The 14,243-nt window shown below is 35.7% G+C and overlaps 1 protein-coding gene across 1 annotated transcript; it reads right to left on the bottom strand.

Annotated features, from left to right (window-relative positions):
• Positions 1–807: 807 nt before the first annotated feature.
• Positions 808–14,010, bottom strand: sirt6 (sirtuin 6). Its single transcript, XM_028472132.1, has 8 exons — positions 13,813–14,010; positions 12,957–13,084; positions 9,625–9,807; positions 6,119–6,178; positions 5,554–5,649; positions 5,408–5,488; positions 1,442–1,565; positions 808–1,328 (listed from the first exon to the last, which is right to left on the bottom strand). Exons 1-8 carry the CDS (start codon positions 13,876–13,878, stop codon positions 1,032–1,034), a joined length of 1,035 nt encoding a protein of 344 aa, XP_028327933.1. The 5' UTR covers positions 13,879–14,010; the 3' UTR covers positions 808–1,031.
• Between the last annotated feature and the right edge of the window lie 233 nt (positions 14,011–14,243).

Below are 14,243 nucleotides of genomic sequence, written 5' to 3'. Positions count from 1 at the left end.
GGATCAGACTGACCTGAGAGTTTCAACATGGCTGCTGCTTGGTTTAAGGGTGTGCAACGTTGTTTGAACCGCAATGATACCATTCATGAATTCTTTCATAAATTTGTCTTAAATGCAGCTTTGCAGAACAGCTCAATGTTGACAGGTAGTCATGGTAAAACAGGATAAGTTGGAATGACAGGTGGTCATTGTAACTCAGTATAAGTTGAAAGTTGCGTAGAGTCTACAGGAGTGACTGCACAAAGGGATTTTAAAAACGACTGAAGTGGCTCTAATATCCTAAAAAACACCCCGTAAATATTGACCAGCAGGTGTCCTCAGTCAGCAACGATTGTAACTAAGGTGAATAATAAAAAATTGCGTGTGTGTAATTCAGAATTAAATTTGCATTAGGAATTAGTTTAAAGAGGATTTAACTTTTATTCTGAATTAAAGCTCCCATGTAAACCATCGATGAAAAAACTACTCAACCTCCCACTTTTCTATAGCAACTCATACTTCCAACAGGCACTGCACTAGCTATTAAAAAAATGACGGTAGAAGACACACACTACATTTATCACAAAGGCCTTGTGCAGAATTCAAAATCATTCAACAGATTTATTGTCAAAACAGAAATATGTTTAAAAAACTGAATTGAGTCTCAGTGAACGAGTAAAAATATCTAAAAGAGACAATTTTACTAAAAAACAAGCAACCTGAGTTTATTTATGGACCCAAATGTGAGCCAATCCACACATTTTACCTCAAAACTACTCAAGTCATCAGTTTATTCAGTGCACACCATCTACAGTAACTGTTGGTCCACAAACTTTATTCTTTTTGCCACATTTTAATAAAAAAACAATGAATAATGCCTTTCTCCTACACATCACCACTGTATTCCCGTATGCTCTCGGGGATTCGGAGTGCTTGGCGTGATGGAGGTATCTGTTTGATGTCAGTGTAAAAGGAAGTGTCTTAAAACCACCAGAGAACCAGCGTTCTTTTTTCCAGAGGATGCATGTTGTTACAGGACAAATCACCGGAGGCTATTTCTCCTCTTTCAACTCCAGCTTTTCCCTCTTCACCGACACAGCCTCCCGCTCCTCAGTGCTCTTATCGTTCTCCAGCTCTGATGCGTCTCTTTTTCTCTCCTCCTTGACGGCCTTTTTCACTTTCCTCTGGGCAGTAACGGGTTTGATGACTGTGGTGGAATCGAGGGGAGCTGTAGAGCTCTCACAGATAGTCGGTCCTTCCCATTTCGGAATTTCCAGTCCGAGTAGATCTAAGAGCGGCTTCATGACTTCATCCACGTAACCATGGATACGCAGGTGTGCATGCTTGTCCTGGAAGAGTGAGTGGATAATGGCTAGCTTAGTCGTAGTTGTTCTCTGCATAAAGGTTTCCAAATAGTAGGGCTGCACACACAGATGGCCGACGACGATTGAATCAAACTCACGTGTTTGGTGGGCTGCAGGTTGACAATGGCCACTTTGCCTCCCTTACGCTTGGTGATCAGTGGGAGGTCTCCGCTGGGTTTGATTTGTAAGGATGTTCCTAACGTCAGAGCCAGGTCTGCTCGTCTGTGTACGGAGGATAATTCACACTTTTATTTGTACAATGAGGGTGATTTCAATCACGCGTTAAACACACCTCTTTTCCCTGACTTAGGAGTTAAATGAAAATTAAATCATCAAATCAACTCAACTTTTATTTATAGAGCACATTTAAAACAACCAGAGTTGACCAAAGTGCTTCACACAAACAATGATTAAGAATAATGCAAAAGTACAAAAACACAGAGAAAGTAGATGAAAAAAAAAAATAAAGATTTTGTGATCACATTGAATGTTTCACTCCAATAGAAAACAATGGGATGTTTACAGGCAGTGGGGCCGTGTGACATCATCAATCACGTGATTTCAAGATGGAGGAACACAGGTTCTAAAACTGTAAAGTAGTCCTATTTTTAAAAGTTATTAAAATTAAAATAAATAATAAATAATGTGTTTTGTTAGACATAAATCTTCTAATAAGTATATTTCAAAGATTTTAGCCCACATTTGTAAAAACAGTGCAGGATCCCTTTAAAAAGGAGAGCCCACTCTACAAATGAAAACTTAATGGGAGCATTAACAGTTCCATCACACACACACTATTTTGCATCATTAGAAACAAGTTCAGCAGACACTAACCTCCCCAATCTAATCCATCTCCAACAGGAAGCTCATCTCTAATACAGCACACTTTGGATTACATTTTATTTCGTATTTCCTCTTAGACAAGTTCATTAGTGAAGATTTGTGATGTCAAGACGAATTCCATCTCGTAAATTACGTGTCAATTGGGCTCACGTTACACATCAGTCATTGCTGAGGACCTGCATTCCCTTTATATGGAATTGATGGATGGAGGAGGGGAGCTTTTGTGCCTGAGGGATCGAATGCAAATGCTGATGCTTTCTGTCATCATGTCTTAATGAGAAACTCTGCACGGAATGAGATAAAAAACAGGAGGAAAGTGGAGTTGGACTGTTGGATCGTCCCTGGTATAATCCATGTGTTTTTACCAAAAATGTAAGATGAATTTGATTCATCATTATTAGACATTACTGCAGCATGAGACGCACTGATCCATCCAGGGACAAAATAATGACAAAAAGTATTTTTTAGATTCTCCAAATTAGAACCCTGCATTTGTTTCCATATCTTGACAAATTATTTGGTTCCAAACGTTATGCAAATTAATTAATATCTACAGGTTGCACAACACATTTGAAAATTTCTCCATACACCACGTGTCAACCTCAAGGCCCAGGGGCCAAATACGGCCCTTTAGAGCATCCAATTTGGCCCACAGAAGACAGTAGAAATGAATTATTGCATAAATTAACAAATAATTCAGTTGTAGGTATCTCATATTCTCAAATTCAATTAAACTCCACAATATTTTTATGAACTTGAAGTGTTCCCACACTTATATCACATGGATGCTGTAATTTTTTATTATGGAAAAAAAATCAAAATTAAAAAAAAAAAACCTTGCAATTTCACACGATTAATTCCACAAAATTCCACAAAAATTGATTACAAAATCACATTTTTTTAAGTGAAGATCCTACAGGGACTGATGCTGAAAACTACAGCACAATAATGTTAAAATGGATCTTTTTTATCCTAACCCTAAAATCTGTGGCCCACTTGAGATCAAACTAATCCATTTGGCCCCTGAACTAATATTAGTTTGACACCCTTGTTCTGTACTATAACATAGCGAGCAAATAAAAAAGGCTTATTGGAATAATTTGTAGTTTTGTTCTGCAAAAACAAACATAAACTTGCGTAAAAATGTTACTTAGAAAGTCCAGCAAGCAACTGTGGCTGTTGTTCATAATCTGTTTGATTAGGAGCATCACAACGCTTTGGTGGAATCTCTGAACCTTCCTTTACTGTAATGATATAGATGTATAATGTATATATCATTAATCAATCTGCAGGAAACATTGAACAGCTTATTATTATATCCTTTATTTAACCAGGTAGAAGCCTCATTAATATTAGAAATCTCTTTTTCAAGAGGGACTGGCATGGCAGCAGCAGACAAAGTTACAACAATAAATATATTCATACATCAGTACATAAAAAACCAGCAGTTCTGGAGACATTAAATCTGTGTATCATTCGTTTTTCATTATGTAACAAAAACATGAAAAACGAAATAAAAAACACTCATTATTTGATATTTGTTTCCAAAACCAAAATGAAAAAACAGAAAATGCCTTGTTTTTCAAATTCAAGCTCTTTTGCTTTGGTACAGAAAACGAAAAACGGAAAACGAACACCTTTATTCGTTTTCTCCATTACCGATTTGCCAAAGTACGTGACCCGGAAGCGAATCGTTACACATTTAGAAGTCTCTAAATCTTCCTAAATGTCCGTGATGAGGTTTTGTGTTCAACACCAGCTAAAGAGAAAAGGACACGTTTCTGATTCACAGTTGGAAGCAGCGATCTTATCATGTCGAACTGCTGTTAGCGTCAGATGAGAGTACACTTCCTGGTCACGTACTTTGGCCAATCGGTAATGGAGAAAATTAATAAAGGTGTTAGTTTTCCATTTTTTATTTTCTGTACCAAAGCAAAAGACCTTGAATTTGAAAAACAAGGCATTTTCTGTTTTTTCAAACACATCAAATAACGGGTGTTTTTTTTTTCGTTTTTCATGTTTTTGTTACATAATGAAAAACTAATGATACATGAAGTACATTAACTCAAAACAAGATGACAAGTCGTCAGAATGAAAAACAGTCACATTGTCCAAGACTAGCTCTTTAACAAAGATTTAAATTATCCAACAGTGACCAGATCTGTTAGTTTCATGTAAATCTGGAAACTGGTCCATGAAGAGGGGGCGGCATATTTAAAGGCATCCAGTTCTGTTCTGACTCTGGGAACAACCATTTTAATAAAATCCTGCCACCTCTGAAACGCAATTTGCTTTAGAAATGGAGAAAGCGGGGTGGTGTTTAGCTCAGTGGGTTGAGCGCCCGCCCCATAAATGGAGGCTGTAGTTCCTCACCTGCAGCCGGTCCCAGGTTCGATTCCCGGCTTGGGACCCTTTGCTGCGTGTCATTCCCTGCTCTCCCTTTCCTGTCAAGCAACTGTCATATAAAGGCCACTAGAGCCCAAAAAAATCCTTTAAAAAAAAAAAAAAGAAATGGAGAAAGCATTCTGTCTCTGTTTCTTTTTCTCTCTTTATTTAAAATCAGGCCTCAACATGCATGTTTTGGGACAATATCACACATTTACATTAGTGCTGGGACTCTATTGCATTAATCGCGATTAATTAATTACAGAACAAATAACACACTAACGGGTTATTTTGTTAAGAAAAGTCTTTTTTTTACGGTGGCTGAATTTTTGTTGCATCACTAGCTGTGGTTCCATTACACTTGGAAATGAGCAAAATCTAAATAGTTCAATAAAAAAAACAATCAAATATCACTAAAAAGTTTAGATACTTTCATGAGGAGAAATTTCAGACGTTTTGATATTGAAATGTGTCGCAAAAGCGTGATGGAAACACTTTTTCTGCAATTACACGTCACAGAATGTCACATGACCACATGGCGCGGTACGTGTGGACAGAAGAGGAGATTGGGACATTTCTTAGAATTAGACTTTAAAACTATTAGTGCCACATTAGACGTGAAACAATAAAGGAATACGGAGAGTTAAAAAGTTCTGAGTGTTCGTCTTTTGGCAACAAAGTCTCACGGGATGAGATTTCACGGGAGTTACGAGGTTCCTGCCCGAAACACGTTCAAAGCGCGATTATACTTTGTTCACATTTAGAAATTTCGCTTTTATTTTGCGAAAATCTGTAATGGAAACCCAGCGAATATGGTTACTGTTAGTCTGACTCACCTGCTCGCATCTTCAGCTCTGTTCAAGTCTCGGTCAGGAAGAGCGTCCTCCCAGTCCAGTATGGTGCTGATCAGCTTCCCTCTTTAAAAACAAGAAAAGTGAATAAAAGGCGACCAAATGTTTCCTTTTTGAATAGCGTGAGTCACCTGCAGGCTCGTAATCCTCTGGAACGAACCACCTCACAATAACGTCCTGTGGGCTTCAGTCCCATCACCCCGATCACCTTTTCTCTGACGTACTGTCTGAACATTCACAAACATTAAAGTACAAAAACAGACATTTATTTATGATTGAATATATTTATAAATCAGTAATTTTACTTTTTAAAAGTAAAATTTTAAAAGAAAAGTCATTTGTTACATTTCTACACCCAACCAATCCTGAGTTAATTATTATTTTTGTTTAAAAATGATCAACGAATGTTATGAAACTACAAAAAAATCAAATAACCAGAAAACAATCAAATGTGTCACATCATAGCTGACCAATTAGATTAAACGTTATGCATCAAATCATAGTAGACCAATCAGATTAAACGTAACGTATTACATCATAGCCGACCAATCAGATTTAACGTAATGTATCACATCATTTTTTGTAGCTTTCACTTTAAATACCATTTAATTGAGCTACTTTTTACTTATACTTGTGTGTTTTTTATGAATGACATTTGTGTGTGTTTTAGGTAAAACAATGTGTGTGTGATCATACCTGCCACACTTCTCACACTCCTCCACAAACATGTTTCCATGAAGTTCTGACAGCAGGTCCCTGAAAGCAGAAGAGGAAACATAAATCATATTAGGAGTCAGATTTTATCTCTACAAAGGCTCATATCACAAGATTATGAATTATTATTTATTGGGACGTGTTGCAGTTTGATTTAAATCACTTTTTTAAGTGTAGTTTATATATCGCCCTGGTGATGTCAAAGGAAATACTTGCAAAAACAACAAAGAAAACAGACCAAATTCTGTCCAATTGCATTTCTTTTAGTTAAAAAATTGTTTAAATGCATAAAAAAAATGTATACACATATGTAGTAAATTAGTGTATATATATGCTCACTTTGATTTATTTTTATTTTACTTACTAAGCTACTGCATTTATTCAAAGATAGAAAATATAGTGTGGTGCGACCATCTGGCCATGACTGCTGTTTTGAAAAAAATCTTTAAAATTACACTGAATCTAGTTATAGTCTTGTATAAGATTTCAAAGTATTTCTGTATTTATTTCTTTTAAAATAATAACTCAACCCTTGCCCAATGATGCACATTTCATGAAAAATCATGCAGTGAAATCCTTATAGGTCATTGACCCACATAACAAAGAAGTATAGTACATAATGCTGGTCACATAGGTCACATTAATTACCTTGTTTTTTGTTGCCTGGTCCATTTACCCAGAAAGAAATAACACTATGCCATATACTGGTACATTCAAAAGACCTGTAACAATATAAGGGGTTCTTATTTGGTCTTAAAACACCCCATTGTGTGCTCCAATTCAAAAAGCAGGTGCATCACTGTGTGTGCATCTCTTATAAAGAGGGAAAAAAATTTTTGCATAATAAATGTGATGTACTAAAGTCACCTTACTTATCTACTATATTGTATATTGCTGTTACAGGGCATATTTAAGTAAAGCTTTGAGCTGCAACTAATGATTATTTTGGTCAACAAATTAATCAATTAATTCAATTTTAAAACACAGTTTATCTATAAAGTAAATTTAAACCCGCACGCACGCACACAAACACTTGTGGTGCGCACACACGAACACCTGTGGTGCCCGCACACAAACACTCTGCGCACGCACACAAACACTCGTGGTGCAGACGCACAAAAAACATGTGGTGCGCATGTACACAAATTCTGCGCATATACACAAACACTCATGATGTGTGCACACAAACATTTTTGCACGCACGCACACAAACACTTGTGTTGCGCACGCACACAAAAACTTGTGGTGCAAGCACACACAGTCTATGCACGCACACTAACACTTGTGGTGCGCACACACTAACACTCCTGATACGCTCACACACAAAAACTTGTGGTGCAAGCACACACAAACACGCTGCCCGCGCACACAAAAACTTGTGGTGCCACAAACACTCGTGGTGCACGCACACACAAAAACTCGTGCGCGTGCACCCAAAGCTCTGCAGGTGAATTAAATGGCTCTGCATCACGGACAGTGACATAAATCCCACGTCTTCAACACAGTTTACCTACTGTGTCTAATCTAATAAATGGGTGTTTAATAGGCAGCATTCAAACCACTAGCCATTTAGTATTAGAATGCAACATCAGTATGACACAGAGGGTGAAATTGATCAAATAAATAACCCAGAATAATTACATTTGTATTGGTCGAGGGGGGAAAAACAAATCAGTGACTTTGAAAGTCACTTGATTATCAGGACAAAACTGAAAAGAGCTTCAAGTCCAATAAAAATCACTGTCACTGAATTCATATGGACAGCATAACAAAAAGCTGAGGCTGGGAATAAGAGCAACAATTTACAGTAGAGTAGAAAACTTCTATAGCTGATAAAAGTCAAAGTATTGCAATAGTTTAGGAATATTTTCCATGACAAACGGGAATTCGGATATGGATTAAGTATTAATAATAAATAAATAAATAGCATTTATGGCATATATTTTGATATTAAGTGATTTATCTATTTATGTATGGCATATATCTGAAGGTATATATTTATTTATTTATAACTAATTGTGGCAGAGTTGATCCTGCATATATACTGTAACTTCATGATTCTACAATGAATGAATCTGTTGACTTCATGCAAATCTATAAAAATTATTATTTTCAGAGCTCCTCTTTTAAAGATGTTTAAGGATTCCAAACAGAAATGAGAAATTGAGAGAATAATTCAGTATGTAATGTTTAAAATATGATGTGATGGTGAGAACTGACATGAAAACCTGACCTCTTTCCTCTCACAAACCTAAAACATTGATGTCAAGGCTGTAATTTCTTACATTTATGAGTGTAGGTGGTTTAATTTTGGAGTATTTTAGCCCCGACAGACTAGCAACGTGTCTCACATGTAATCTGGCTCCAGTACAATGATCAGGTATCGACCTTAGTAGGTTTTTTCCTGATTTTTAATACAATTATTTTGCAAAGAAAGGAGGTCAAGCTGTTACGTCAGTGTCAATCTATGCAAGCTGTTCAACTAAGTTATTAAATTAATAGTGGAACGCATCAAATTCTGTTTAAAGCAACCGGATAATGTTCACAAATAACAAGCGTATTGTTTTGAATGCATCACTTTGAATTTTATGCGTATGAAATGCAACTGGGTTATCCATAAAATCCCGTCAATCTGTTTTAAAAGTTGTTTTTTTTAAAAAAACAGAAAACTGTCATTAATGAAAACTATACTTTCGCCAAAACAAGTGTTTTTTGAGTTCAAATTAAAAATCTGCATAAATTTCACATACTTTTACTTATTTTGTAGTATGGTGTTAGATAATGATTGATCAAGTGAAATCACTCAAATAGAGATCATTACAGTAGGTTTGAAAAAACGGAGCTGGCTATTATCAGGTTACATACCTTAAATATAACAATATTCTACAATTAAATAGAATAAATAAAAATAAATGCGCAAGTCGATCAGACACTGCGTCGGGGAGATATTCGCTCCACAAACACACACACAGACGTTCCTTGCTTTTATAGATAGATACATAAAAAGAAAATAAAAAAAACATGAAAAATAATATTTGTAAAACTTTGTTTTTAAAGGGATTAACTTACACATAAGAATATTCTACAAATGAATAGAATATATAAAGAACAAATTAGAAGACCGTGAAAAATAACCTCAATAAATCCAATGAAAACAAAAAGTTTTATTTTTAAAGTGCAAAATAACTAATAGTGTAACTTAAATATAAGAATATTCTACAATTTAATTAAAATGTATATATTTTTTTAAATTAGAAGACTGAAAAAACCCTCAATACTAATAAAAAAAAACAAATAATATTTTTTAGAAAGAAGAATAACACAATATGTTTACTAAATTTCACAGCAAAATCATTCTAAATAACAAAACCTTTCAATCTTAATAGAATAAATCACCTTTTGATGACTCTGTCCTATCCAGTAGAGCTTTCTATTTTCTAATGAAATTCAAAGAAGGAACCAGAGAGTTTACAGGATGATGACGTTACCTGGGGAAGCCTGATCGAACATGCAGGCCGTCCACATTCTGACTGATGAGATACTTTAGGTATCCGGCTCTCTGCAGCCCTAGGAGGGCCATGTGAGTTAGGCTTGGACGGGCATCTTCAAACGTGGTCTCAAAGTGAGGCGACTCCCCTCTTTCTTCTAACGTCCACACTCCCTTTGGACCCCTGGGGGACAAACATAGTGATGAACACATGCGGGGGGTAAAGCATTAGTTGAATTGGACAGGTTATAACACAGTAGGTGGTACAGGGGATGGTGAGTGTGTGGGGGCTTCTTGGTTATTTATTTAAAGTCCAAACATGAGGTTTCTGTCCAGATCTGCAGCAGATGTGGCGTCGCATGCAATTCCATTAATCAAAAAGGGTTTAGGATCAATAAGACGTCACTAACGTTTCTTGTTGTCAGTAAACTTAACAAGGGAAGATACCACAGGAACAATTTAAAGGATGAAAATACAATTTAGTAGAGCCAGACCGATTAATCAGTTAATTTAATTTTGTAGTGTGGAATGTTAGAAAACATTGTATTATTCTGTTTTATAATGTATTGCACTGTTTTTATTATTTTGTTTCCTTGGGTGGCCTGAAAGGTGCTTTTAAATCAAATTATTTTTTATGAATTATTATTAAAAGGCTTGATCTAGTGATATTACTCAAACAGAGGACAATAGTCAGCAATTTCTTAATTACCTTGTTAGGATTCCTTATCCATGAACATATTAGTATACACCTCGATTTCAATGTATTTGTTTAAATAGTAAAATAAGGATCAGGAGAACTGACAGGTAGTGGGAAAAGTTGATATGAAACATATTTTAATAATTGTTAACTATACATATAACTGTAACGTGGTTCCCCAGGTTTGTGTGAAATGAAATTGTCCATCCATCCATTTTCTGACCCGCTTTGTCCTATTTCAGGCTTTTATCACATTTTCATGCCAATTACAAAGTCAATTATCTGAACTCAATTATAATTCAATTACAATAGCAACATTTTTTTCAGTTATGATTACAATTATAATTACATAACAATTGTAATTAATTACCAATTACAATAACAGTTGAACCCAACCCTGACTACATCTTTTTTTCAACATCTCTAATGTTGAACCCAATGAAAATTTCACCCATATATCGGTTATTGGTTTTATAAAAACCTGCAATATCTTTTATGGGCCCTAAAAATATCAGTAGGGCTCGAAAATTGACTGTGGATAAAAGCATGAGATATTTCTCACAGAATATGGCTAAAAAAAAATATGAACGTTAAAGTGTTGAGTTGAAAAGTCTGTTGTGTTATTGACCATCAGTCACTTCTGGGTGGCTCCAGCAGTCCTGATAACACTCTCTCCATCCACCACCCTGACATCTATACCAAGCCACCTTCCCTTTATGTATGAGATGAAGGAGAAACATCCAATGGAATCTTCAAATACAGCCATAAACGGACTGGGCTGGTCTTTTACTTTCAGTCTGAACTTAAACAGCTCGATTTTTCCACCGGCAGGGATGATGATTTATCACCTCCTCAGCAAAGACCAGTTCAAACACCCATCAGCAGTGGCAGATTACTGGGGTATGTCTTATAATACATGCTTATTACCACAAAAAAGAGGCCGAGGACATGAAAGCCACAAAATATATCCTATTTATTTGTGTTTAGGTGTCACCCTGGCTATCAATTTTAACCTAATAGTTTGGATTTCCCCTCGTCTCAATCACAGATGGTTGTGGGTCGTGTGCTGTTTGAATGTAAATTACATTAGGGAGTCTGATGCGCGATTGCATTAACATTGCATTCATGATGATGTTCTACCCCAAGGTCAACACAGGCTGACTGACAGAAGGGTCGATGACTCATTTGCTTTTTAAGATTACAATTTTTGGCGTTTCGATCAACATCACGATGATCTGACGAAATGTTTGGTCCACTTGTGTTTGAATCCAGGCCTCGTGCCATCAAGGGCTGGACTTTATACGACCTTTGTTGAAGGATTCACTGACGCTGGATTAAAGGGTCCTCAGTGAAACTCAAAGGACAAATCAACTCTACTTGATGTCGTAAAGTGCATTGCTTTGTTATAAATGTGTGTTCAAGGACATTTGGATTTGCTTTGTTCATATATTGGGTTTTACACAAAAATCAATGTCTATTGCAGACATAGGCAACTGACTTCTTTTTCTTCTTCTTCTGTCCCAGTTTTTCAGCTCATGTGCTTTCAGAACCCCCGTGTTAGGTGGTCTCAGGTAGCGTGACAAGGACCACTTTCCTCTCATGTTTTTGTCCAGGCAAATAGTGTCAGTGCTGTTCTTTATGGATGGTAGCCTGACATTGTAACAGGAATCCCCATCAGAGTGGAAATAAAGTAACCTGAACCTGTGGGGAGCTTCTGCCTTCATCACACCTCCAATGCTGAGTATGGAATATGTTTTTGTTGTTGTTCTTGTTTTTATTCCAGTTTTTGAGCATATGAATTAATACATGGAATATTAATGGTGGTGTTAAAAGTACTGTTGCCCTACAGCAGTCAGCATTTAGAATAATAACCAATGTGTGCATTAATACATAAAGCAACAAAGAGGTTTTCTTTCATCCAGAGTGTTTTTGTCCTCATTTTCTGTCACTAGTACTGTTTCCAAGTTTGGTTAATGCTTTACAACAAGCATATACTGCCCCTCTCTGGTCAGACATGAGCATTACATCTTACCACTCACTTTATAATACAGAGGCAAACACTATACCTACATTGTTTTTTAAATATTTTGTTAATAAATATGTATATATACTAAATTACTCTAGTAATATAGTTGTCTTTGTTACATTTTATTTGGCATTAGTAAATAAGTATGAACATTTACAGATATTGTACATGATATGAGCGATACCGTGTTATAAAGACTATTTTGCACAATAGGTGTGCTTTCAGATTTTTACTTGTCCTTTGGTGTACCATGGGCACAAAACCACTGCACTAAGACACCATGCGCCAACAATGGGAAACCTGGCTAAATAAAAGTTATGTTTGTTTGTTTTTTAATGTCTACTGTTAATATATGGATATTAACTGTAAACAAATAACTCAAAGCTAGAGTTGCAGACATGTGGAAAGATGGATACTTCATTTATCTCCAAGGGAAATTCAGCGATGAGCTCATTCATCTCTGCTCCAACTGAGAGAGAAATGAACTGATATCACAATGAATGAGCTCGTACTGCACCGCAGGAGAGGAAAGTGTTCCGTCTGTAGCGACTTGTCCCAGGCTAAGGCCTCCTAGTAATCAACTGATCAGATATAGAGGATGGATTCTTACCTGAAATCTGGAATGCCTGTAGATGTGCTGATTCCAGCTCCAGAGTGAACAACAAAGTACTGAGATTCTTTAATCATCTCAGCGAGTGTCTCCACCTTCGCTTTGAGCTCCTCTGGGCTGTCAAACTTCTGCAAAGAACAAACAAACTATTTTAACAGAGACTAATTATACAGCGCCATTATAACCACTGACAAGCAAAAGTGTTTTTTTTAATTGATGAGAAATGTTAGTGGGTTTGAGTAGGGAACAGGAAAACAGCAATTATGATGGGTTTGAAAAAAAAATAAATGGAAATAAAAATAAATAAATACATGCAAATCTGGCACTAGAGTTAATTTGATTCCCTTTCACCCAACAGTGGTCATAATGTTATGGTTTGTATTTGTAAAAATCATACATAAATTAAAAACATACAAATGTGTGAATGACGAATAAGGATTTACAACATATTTAGTAAAATGGGCATAATATGGCAAGGTTTGCATTAATTTTATGATGGAATTAAATGAAGTAATATTTTGAAATCTTATACAGAACTATAACATAATTAAAAAGGGCACAAGATACATTTAAATATATTTAGAGTAATTTTGAAGATTTTTTCTAAGCTATAGCCATATTTGGTATTTTCTTGTGCCTTTAAACCTTATTTTAACTAAAGCAAATACAGTTGGACAGAATATTTAGGTGTCACATCATTGAACCAAATATAAAATGCATTACTAGTGTCAAACAAAGTTCTTATAATAAGTTCATTGGTGCGAAATCTGTGAATATTACGTTATGCTACGTCTCTCTGTAGCTAACATGTATGCTAACAAAACACAGCTCTTTCACGCAAACGGCTGTTCTTTACCTCCGGAAGTCCACAAACACCTTTGTCTGGGTACGGAGAGAGCCCGGCTGCGTAGTTCACAGACATGTTTACTGGATAGTTTGGTTTAATTCAATACTTTTAATCTTTAAGTGTCAGAAAATTTAGTGTTTGATCGGACAAGGAAATTTTCTACGGCGGGCTCCCGCTGATGACGTAATCATTCAGCGACGAGTTTAACAGCGGCGCCATGAAATAAAATAAAATGAAAAATAAATACATTTAATAAAAAAATAAAAAATACATTTAATAAAATAAAATAAAATAAAAATAAATTTAATGAAATTAAAAAATTTAAAAAAAAAGAAGAAAAAAAATATCCTGGCTTTTTGAATATGTAACTTCTCCTCCTTCAACATCTATAGAACTAGCTAAGCAAAAATAACATCCTAATTTTCATATTTTTCATTCGT

Source organism: Gouania willdenowi, chromosome 17 (genome assembly GCF_900634775.1).
Source record: "Gouania willdenowi chromosome 17, fGouWil2.1, whole genome shotgun sequence".
Taxonomy (NCBI): domain Eukaryota; kingdom Metazoa; phylum Chordata; class Actinopteri; order Blenniiformes; family Gobiesocidae; genus Gouania; species Gouania willdenowi.
Note: the sequence above shows the minus strand (reverse complement) of the source record. Positions and strands in the feature narration are given on the sequence as shown.

Bases quoted from the DNA above. Each gene is read 5' to 3' on its own strand.
- sirt6 (XM_028472132.1), bottom strand. From the start codon at position 13,878: ATGTCTGTGAACTACGCAGCCGGGCTCTCTCCGTACCCAGACAAAGGT. The intron at 5,489-5,553 runs GTGACTCACGCT...TTGTTTTTAAAG, and splicing joins AGAGGATTACGAGCCTGCAG to AGGGAAGCTGATCAGCACCA. The intron at 1,329-1,441 runs GTGAGTTTGATT...TCACTCTTCCAG, and splicing joins ACCTGCAGCCCACCAAACAC to GACAAGCATGCACACCTGCG.